The 10,508-nt window shown below is 29.3% G+C and overlaps 1 protein-coding gene across 1 annotated transcript; it reads right to left on the reverse strand.

Moving 5' to 3' along the window:
- Positions 1-7,249: 7,249 nt before the first annotated feature.
- LOC136981239 (uncharacterized) lies at positions 7,250-8,610 on the reverse strand. Its single transcript, XM_067277516.1, has 2 exons — positions 8,217-8,610; positions 7,250-8,123 (listed from the first exon to the last, which is right to left on the reverse strand). Exons 1-2 carry the CDS (start codon positions 8,329-8,331, stop codon positions 7,540-7,542), a joined length of 699 nt encoding a protein of 232 aa, XP_067133617.1. The 5' UTR covers positions 8,332-8,610; the 3' UTR covers positions 7,250-7,539.
- Between the last annotated feature and the right edge of the window lie 1,898 nt (positions 8,611-10,508).

Consider the following 10,508-nt stretch of genomic DNA (forward strand, 5'->3'; position numbering starts at 1 on the left):
TGTTATAATGCTAGGTGGGATTCAAATCCACGACCTGACGATTAACGAACGATCTGACGAAACACCGGTTTTTAAAATGGTACAAATCTTGCCAAAAATTTTACGATGCAAAAATAAAACTTTTTACTTATCTTAACTTTTTAACTCGTCGTCCTGTGGACTGTAAGAGGGCAAGCCCATGATTTTTTAGCAAGCCCATCATTTGTTTGTCAGGCCGACATGTTCGGACGGACCGATACTCCTAAACATTCCTGGGAATTCACCGTCCAGATTCGATCCTACCTTTATTAGTTTGTAAGTATTAGAATCATTATTATCTAATATAACTAATGTCATTTGTAGCCTTTCTAAAATAATCCAGTCAATATTACACTATAGTATATTGTCTAGTGAAATGCATGGAACACTTAATATTTCACCTGGCAGCTCTGTTCCAGGGACAATATACTCATGACCATGCTCTATACTGTTTGCAAGAATATGTAATTAGCAAAAACAGAAATCCAATTGAGCTAAATCCTCCTCCTCTCTCCAATTTCCAGGAGACTTTCCCTTTCGTATTGTCCTCGAACTTGAAAATAGGTGAAATTTTACATTAACAGAAGAGTTTATTTTCGATAATTAGCAATTATAAGAAATCTGACTGTATATTTTAGGGATTTATCAGAAAATAACACAAATAATACTATATTTTGTGTATTTATTTTGGAAAAATAAATACACTCACTGGCCAATGAATTAGAAACCCCATGCATATTAAGTAAATGTAATTTTGCAGGTTATATGCAAAACACTTGAGTCATGTAAGTTACCACTTGTTCATAAGCTTCTATTTAAGAATGCTGATGGTCAGTATGGTCATTAAGTTTATGCAAATGGGAAAAGCGAAGGACTTGACGGAGTTTCAAAAAGGGCTTATCGCTGGAGCCACGATATCAAGAATTGTAGAGCTGACTGGTTTTTCCAAAGGTGAGATATCTTGAGTGTTCAATCGGTGGAAAATAACCTACGGTCGATGTCTACAAGAAGTAACTGTGGCTCCAAAACAGTCAATCAGGAACGTGAGTGACATTGTCTGAAAAGGCTAGTGCGGGAAAAGAACTTCCTTCTCTGCAGCAATTGACAGAAGAATTTAATGAATCCTGTCCCCGACCCATATCTACTTGAACTGTGTACAAGGTATGAAAAGAATCGGTATGAACAGTCGCAGGCCTATTCGAAAACCACTGATTTCTGTGAAGAACCAGAAAGTTCGTCTACAGCGATACCAAGAGCACCGTGATTGGACATCTGAGGACTGGAAAAAAAGTAATGTGGTCAGACGAATTATGGTACACCTTATTCAGTAGACAGAGGGTTTGGAGGAGCCCCGTAAAGCAATGGACCCTGCTTGCCTCATTAATACGACTTAAGGTTTTTGTGGTATGAGACATGTTCTGTTGGGACGGAACTGGTCCGCTGATATTCCTGGAAGGTCGGGTACCTGAACATTGTTGCCGATCAAGTTTATCCTGCAATGTTGCATTTTTTTCCTGCATGTGACAGCTCTTTCTTTGATGACAACGCTACTGTCCATCGCGCAAGAATTGTTCAGCAGTGGTTCAACAAGCCCAAAGACGACTTTCGCCACCCACCCTGGCCACATCAGAGCCCAGATCTTAAATCCCCATCGAGAATGTACGGAATGTGTAAGAACGACAGATCCGCCATCAAAGTCCGCTTCTGTCAAATCTACGAGAACTAAAGGAATGCGTGGTATGCATTGGACTTAGCACTTCAGCACCTCGTAGAATGCCAAATCGAGTAAATGATGTAATTTGAGCTAAAGGTGGTCCAATCAGTGGCGTAGCGTGGGTGTCAGCCGCCCGGGGCGAGGAAAATTTCGCCGCCCCCTTATTTAGGTAATTTTACAAGATGATATTATTTATTGTGAAATTTTGCCGCCCCTAAAAGTGCTGCCCGGGGCGGGCCGCCCCTACTACGCTACGCCACTGGGTCCAATAAGATATTAAACCGCTGTTTCTAATTCATTGGCCAGTGAGTGTATAAGACTTCTTATTTTGCATAGTACGTGAAACGAGAATAAAATTATATCTATGTAATATACTACGTATACACATCGTAGATGTTTACAAAATAAAACATTCGATTAATATTGTGCACTTTTTTACATTGAGAAAAATTTCACTGATGGTGATAAAATCTGCTCTTTCGATTGAGCATATAAAAAAATTAATGTTGAGTATAATATTACACATATTTAAGTAGTAGTACACAAAATAGTCCCAGTATAAAAAAAAATCATGTTTTCAAAAGATGTGAAATCTTATGAAAAAGTTTATTTATAACTTACAATTTCTTTCATAATTGTTTTGTTAACCTGGTGTACTTGGCCACTGGTTGCACCTTGTTTTTGAATTAAGATAAATAAATTTAATTAATAATTTACACATTTATTAATATTCACAAATTAGTTTTATTCAAATGACTTTAATAATGTAACAATGCATATCACAAAATACAATATATTTAACTAAACATATTAAAGCTTACAAATATCTTTACAACTTATTAGTGTTGGAAAAAATAAAGATTTAAATATTAAGTTTTGAACTATCAGTTGAGTTCAATTGTTATTTTTTCTTTTATTTCTTTTTTTTTTCATTCACAATTATATTAAGGTTTTTCAATGGAAGAAGTTAAAGTGATGACTATTTTTTTTTTTTTAATTAAAAATAAGTAAATACATTTTTGAAACTTTTCATCAATATTACATAGCAAACAGAAGCTATTAAGGGAAATCTAAATAACATCAAGAAATATATTATTTACTGAATACATAATATAACAAAATATTATCATTTATATAATTTCCAATTTTCAAAAACTTCAATCAAAATATTCTATACATGCAGTATTAAATGTTAATAAACAAGCTTTAGTTTTCAAATCATAGGGTAAATAATGATAGTTCCATTTTAGTATTAGCTTTTTTACTAGAATAATCAAATATTCTTGAAATTATAACCATTAAGGAAAACAAATGGCTGTTTGTATGAAGTCTTATACAAATGTTAGACCTCATCAAACTAGCAGTGTTAACATAAACCTTTTGTGGAAATTATAATAAAATCAGTAAAATTTTTATTATATTTGTTGTATGTGATGCTTGTTCATTCAGATTATAATAACTGCTTTGTAGTTAAACATTGGTAATTATATATACAAAGCTACTGATGAACTATATACAAACTAATGAACTTTTAAGATTTGATAAATATATAAACAAACTTATTTCATCAAAAACAAAATTTAGAAATGAAAATTTTATATTTATCCTTCATTATTAGGAATCAAAATGATATTACAAAAGATTTTTAAATCCTGTTACAAATTTAAAAATATGTGTCATACATACTATTGATATTAAGTTAATACTTAAATACTTAATATCCAGGATATCTTGCTGATCATTTATTTTATGAAATAGCTGATAGTAATTTCTTTTAGTATTACAAAATTTTAATTTATAATTTTAAATTTTGTTCTTTTTCATCAAATTATTAAAATGAATAATAGTCTTTTAGAAATTTCTATTTCTATTTTGCTAAAAATAGTAGTAACAGTAGTAGCATTATTTTATTTTGTAATTATTGACAACAAAATGCACTGATTCAAAACTAAGATAACTTATCAAAATTTATCACAATAATGAAACCTAAAAAGGCCATTTGAAATTTTTTATTTTCAAAAATACTTCAATTGGTTTTGTTTTTGAAGTTTTTAGTACTCTATTAAGTTTTTCTGCTATTATTATATATTAATATATTTAATTTACTATATGTAGACCAATATTGACAAGAATAAAATTTATCATTAAGACATATGAACCTATGAAACTAATAATCTATCATCTGCATATATTAGACAACAAAGTATAGCCAAACTTGTTTCTAATAATCTAAAAGATTATTCTGAGGATGGCACATCATCAAAAATATTTTAGCAGAATAAAAATTAACCTTACCAAAATTAGTCTTTTTTTAAAATTATATAAAAAGAAGACATCAAATGAGCTAAATCAAATATTTTGCACTTTTTTGACAGTTAAATCTATTGTATCTGGAAATAACTTACATAATCGGTTTCATTATTTTCAAATGATTTATTGTTTATTATTTTAATGTCATAAATCAATTCTTATTTGTTCTGTTAGACATATGAAATTTGTGTGTTATGTATCCTACTGAATATCTTATAAAAAAATTGTTTATAAATTCATATATATAACGGAGCATGGAATTTAAATCTTTTTGTTTTTGATAGATACTACACCAAATTTATATTTTTTCTTATCCAAAATCAATGTAGCAGTTATAAAAAAAAAAATAAAATCAATCAAATATAATGTTTCAGGAATATTCATCCATATTGAAATATTTTAAATTAACATAAAAAGATATCAAATAATGCATAAAAACATTTAATTTCTATAGTTAATGACAAAAATATGAATAATTTCAAAAAAATTAATGTTAAACCCAATTATAAATATATAAATAACACACATTTTCGTATTTTAATTTTGGAAAATTTCTAAGAGATTTGGATTTGTTTATCATTACATATAACTCAATAGTATCCTAATATTTATTATGTTGTTTTAAAATATTATCTTAAGAAAACTATAAATACACAAACAGTTTAACACAGAAAAAACAATACTCATGTAAAAGACTAATTAACTTGTATACAGAATCCAACTTATAAAAATTTCTATATGTATGAAACATCTATCAGTTGTAAACATAAATTAAGTTAAATAATTTACATTAATGTAAATAATGTAAATAATTTAAAGCTTCAGAATTACTATAATTTTTATATATTTAAATCATTATTCTTGATATTCAAAGATATCACACATAATGTACTGTACATACAAATTTATTATGAGAATTTGTTAATTATTTCATAAATTATATCAGAAAACAAATCTGAAAAATAAAAAAAAGTTATGAAGCATTCTCAAATTACTTTAATAAAATAAATTCAATTTCAGTTTTATACTTGAATGAATTTTTTAATTACAAAAATGAATTAAAAGTTGATGCAATTATTTATCTACATTTATTTTAAATATACTAAAAAAACTATTCAAAACAATGAATGACATCAAATCTATTTATATTGATATTTAAACTCCAATAGTAAAAATTGATTAGAAATTATTATTGTATTATTTGTTATACTTTACAGCAAAAAATATCTTAGATTCTCAATATTTTATTAAGAACAAGAAAAATCATTTACTTGGAAAATTCTGAAAAAAATGTGTGTTAACTTTATATACATATCTAATCTAACACAAATGGTATCATTTCGTTATATTCAAATAAATAAGTTTCATTTTTGTTTTTAAATTGACTATGAATATATTTTTATTAAAGAAAAACTCCTAGGAACAATTCATCACAACATGAAATAAATCATTTCAGTTGTGTTAGAATAAACTAATTACAAATTTGAAATGAGAAATATTTTATATAAACAAATAATAAAATATTCATAACTTTATCTATTTTTAAATAACATCATTATAAACAAATAATAATAATATTGAATATACTAATACATAACTATATAAAATAATAATAATTTAATACATTTATTAAACTAAATAAATTAAGCTATTTAATCTTTTATAAATTAACGAAATTGTTTAAATTAACTTTGTACTATCTCTGAATGAATAAATAGAATTAATCTCTACAGTATAATAATGATAAGAAAATGTGTCAGTTACTAAATCATAACTGTTTATCATATATAAATAAAACTATAATCAGCTAAGTATAAACAATGAGATATTCTTAGTGGATATATTGGTTGAAAAACTTAGATTATTAATGTTTCATATTTGGAAAACAAATATCCAAAACCTTATCATTAAAGACATGATGACAACAAAACAAATATAAAAATAAATATGTGAAGCACTCAAGTAATCATCTTACCAAATTTACATTGCAAACTGCATATAACTGCCAATTCTTATAATTTATTTATAGTATTTTGAAACATTTAAACAGTTTTGTAGAGGCATATTTCGACAATTCTGACTACTAAACAATACCAAAAAACCATTATCAATAATAATTATGATTGCTATTTTATCAAAAAGAAAGCCAGATAAATGAAAGAGAAAATTTATCAATTTTAAATTTACTTTGTAGAAATTTCATTATGAACCTTTAAATAAAAGTTTGATTTTAAAGTAAATCCAATAAAATTAAGTTTGAAAATGTTTTAAATCTACCAAGAAATAAAGATCATAAGTCAAACTGCATACATTCCTTAATATATTATTTCAAAAATTTTATATAAAAAGTTAACTTCAAAAGATTTTTGAAGTAAACTTTTTAAATATAAATTTTTGCTTTTATACCTATTTAATATTATATACAAAAGTTATAACAACTCTTACATAATTTTCTTTTATATTACAAACTACCCAGAATTTGATGTAACTATATCAGAAATAAATATAATTTGACTGAAACAATAAAATGTTTTTGTAGTCAACAATTTAAATTTAACAGGTATTACATAAAAATAGTCCAGATTTTATTCTATTTTAAAAAATTTATTCTAATGTTATTCCTTAATTAAAAGTACTGGTTTCTTAATGTTTTGAATAAATTTTTTAATTAGAAAAAAATATCAAATCAACAATTGATGTAAAAGCAAAAATTAAATTTTGATAACTTCTGAAATATTGAAATAATTAAACAACAAGAATATTAATATAAACACAATAAATGTAGGAAATTAAAAAATAAATTTATATTATAAGCAAGTATTTGTTTTAAAAAAAAACTATTTCAATATATAGTATTACATATGGTACATTTTCCATTTAGTATATATATTTTGATAAATTAAATAACAGCTTCAAAAATGCTGTAGAAAGTTTTAAGTTTTGCACAGTATCATTGAATGAATTTAAAAATATATAAAAGATGAATACTTTGCAATTCTGAAAAATACCTCAAACAGATTGATGTAAATTGTTAAAAGTATTTTCTTGATTTTTGTACTTTCCTCCCAGAATTTGTTATTTCATTATAGTGATTTGTGATCAAACTTTGGTTAGTTGATAATATTCCCTTTGATTTTTCAGTTAATGTTGTTATAAGATGTGGAAACGAATGAGTACACACCTTATTCATTGTAATTATCTAAGATTAATATTTAGAAAAAAATATTTTCAATATCTATAATATATTCATTTTGTTTACATTTTTAGTTGCACTTAGTGTATTAATGTTTGAATTTATATCCATATGATAAGTTTCAATTCAATGAAAATCTTTCATCCCAGACGATAACAATTATTTTAAACATATAGACAGATTTTTTTGTCCATATATTTAAATTATCGTATTCATTAAATATTTTAGCATCTGTTATCGACACTTAATATTTATCATTTTTTATTTACCAACATTTTAAATTTACCATACTTTTAACAATGCATTACTGAAAATTTTCTTCTCGAGAGAAATTTCTGTAATGCCTTTTCAACTTTTGGATCCAACTCCTCGAAGCTTTAAAAGTATCTAACTGAACCTCGAGATTTTTGTCGAGAGCCCATTTCCTCAGATCAGTATCGCCGACGTTCATATTCTGTTCTTTTGCCAATTTTAATTTATTAAAAGTATAATTCCATAAAATTCTCATTTTATGTTCTTTCGATCCTCTTCTATCAATCTGTTTTTTAAAGCGATAGAGTTGTCGAGGAGATTTTACAAAACGAAAAGTATTGGCCACGGTCCGCCAATGCAATCTACCCTTCTTCCCACTCAACCAATATTCGACGGCACGTTTTTTGTCGTCGAACGAAACTTCCATTCTCTGTTTTCCGTCGGGACTCGGCATATGATAATCCGGGCTGTCCTCCCCAGACGACTCCTCAAAACTCTCAATTTCATTTTCACTCTCATTCAGATCAGGATTTCCCTCCTCCTCCACCTCTATATCAGATTCCTGCTTTATCATCTCCAAATCTGGCTCGCATTTAATGAAAATAGGTGTCGATTTCACGTAACTCTCGATAACTTCTACGAAAAAAATGAGAATTGTTAACTTTATAAAGATAATCCAAGCAAACAAAATGCCGATAAACTTGGCAGTCAAATATATTAAAAGCATACCTACTATACGATCTTTCAGTTCAATTTCTTCGGCTGTAATTGGTGTCTCTTTAAAAAACCTTGATGAAACGTCATTGAATATCAGTTTGGCCACGTTTAAGATATTAACATCCATTTTTATTTTATGACAGAATCTACTTGGCTTCTTTGTGTTTACGAATAACTCAACGGTTTACACGCTTCGAGCAGAAGAAAATCGGTGTGGTAACTTGAGTCCTCTATCGGATAAAGTAACATTACTTCGAAATTGTTTGTAATAAAAAAACGTCTTCGGTTTGATTTTTATTTTATTGTGAAATATTTAAAAATATTTAACTGTTGTAAATTATTAAATTTGCTATTTCGGCTGTAATTCAAAAAGTGATTTCATCCGATAACGTCGGAAAGACCCTGTCATCCGCCGTCCCCATTGGGGTCTGGACGAATTCACGATAGGTAACCTATGGGAAAATATACTGTTTCGCAGGATGGAGCGTTAAAAATTAGAAACAAAATTATAAAAAGATGTAGTTAATAAAATTTAACATTTATATTAATCAATTTTAAATGGGTAGCTACTTTTGCATTATTTTTCATTATTAGTAAATTTATTTATACGGAGCCAAAGAAACGCTATCCGAGAAATGGAAAAATGGAGTTCCGGACGCGAACGGGTTGGGCTGTTTAGAATGTTAATCGAGAGGACCAAGCTTTGATTCTGGTGCTCGTATACGTGACAAAGTTTGGAAATAAACGAGGAAATGTAGCATTCCTTTAAAAGAAAAACTATCGCGTTGTAATTAATAAAGATATATTTTTTAAAATTCTTAGGTGTCGGAAAAGAAAACATTCGCGTGAGATACGAGCGAAAGTTTCAAAGTTCGCGGACGAAGTCGAAGGAAGGTGTCAAATTGATTAACGGAGAGCGGTTTTTCTCGTGCCCCATCTGGTCGTTTAATTCCACTTGGAAACAGAAAAGGAACCAATCGGGATCAATTAAAGTAAGAATTTCGGGGATAAATCCTTCAAAACCCCGAAATTCAAGGACAAAGTGTAGTCGCTTCTCCCTCGCTCATCCTGTTTGTCTTGTGTCAGTATCCCGCTTGTCTTGGATTTCGTCTTCGTTCGGCCGATAACCACAACCAGTTTGCCTCGGGCCGTCCGATCACCGTTGGACTTTAAATCGCCGTTTGGTGACCGACGACGGTGAACAATAGACTGAACTTTCCACGTTTTGCTTCCGTCCTAGAGAAGTTCTTGACCGGAATTGCGTAAGCATCATTTTCGAAATAAACGAAATGGATTTTTTTGTAAAAGTGATTGTCTCAGTGTCAAACAACCGCACTCACATTACGCTCGCACTCCTCGTTCATCTTGACAAGAGGAATTAACCTTATCCTTTCTATCCCGTCGGTAACTTCACATATACTGTAATATGGTGAGAAATTCTTATTGAAAGATATAAAATAGGATCCAAAAATAAATGCGTTGAATTCGATTTTTGAAATGAAAATCTAAAAAATTATAATTTCGGAAGAATATAAAGAATTCTCAGAAAATTATTATTATGATAGTGATAGATGAAATTTTTACATCAGCATTTTCTTAGGCAAATTTATCGTTTGATAAATCATTATTTTTCTACAGCAATATGTAATATTTAGTAATTTATTTCCAAGTTGGTGCAATAAATTAAATTGACATTTCAAATCTATTCTTCTAAAATAAGTTCTCGACCCGGATGGAAGACACCCTATCCTTCCCTGCCTTACCATACTATCCGCCACCACAGTACAGAACTGCGGCTCCCATGCATTTTGAAAAACCTACATTTCGGCTTCCACTGAACTCTTGCTTGCCCACCTCTGTTATATAACAACCCAGAAACCACCCTGAACAAAGTATCACGCAGTCCTAGCGTGAAAATCACATGATCGGGGCCTCAACTCCGTGATCGTAGGTGCAGGGGACAGCGACATCACCAACTTCAGTGGCGTAGCGAACATAACTGGCGCCCGACACTTTATTGGCGCCCCTCTTCCCCCTCCAGAAACACATATAGTTTGTCTTGGAGACCATTTGGGCGCCCCTCTGAGAGTGGCGCCCGGTGCATGATACACCCTTGCTACGCTACTGACCAACTTGTCGCTTCAAAAAAATTAAGATGGGACTGTAACACACGATTCGCCAAATTTACGCGTGCACAAATCACTGTTTAAAGACGAAGTTGTGAGTAAATGCGTGACGTATTCTGTGAAATATGACTGCAAAATTTTTGAAACTTGTTAAAATCTCTTCTGTCACAAACGTCAG

Source organism: Centruroides vittatus, unplaced genomic scaffold, assembly GCF_030686945.1.
Source record: "Centruroides vittatus isolate TY-2023 unplaced genomic scaffold, ASM3068694v2 contig_749, whole genome shotgun sequence".
NCBI classification, from domain to species: Eukaryota; Metazoa; Arthropoda; class Arachnida; order Scorpiones; family Buthidae; genus Centruroides; species Centruroides vittatus.

What these genes read in the sequence shown, in the direction of transcription:
- LOC136981239 (XM_067277516.1), bottom strand. Translation starts at nt 8,331, where the DNA reads ATGGATGTTAATATCTTAAACGTGGCCAAACTGATATTCAATGACGTT. An exon ending in ACTGAAAGATCGTATAGTAG is followed by an intron (nt 8,124 to 8,216) that starts GTATGCTTTTAA and finishes TTTTTTTCGTAG; the next exon opens with AAGTTATCGAGAGTTACGTG.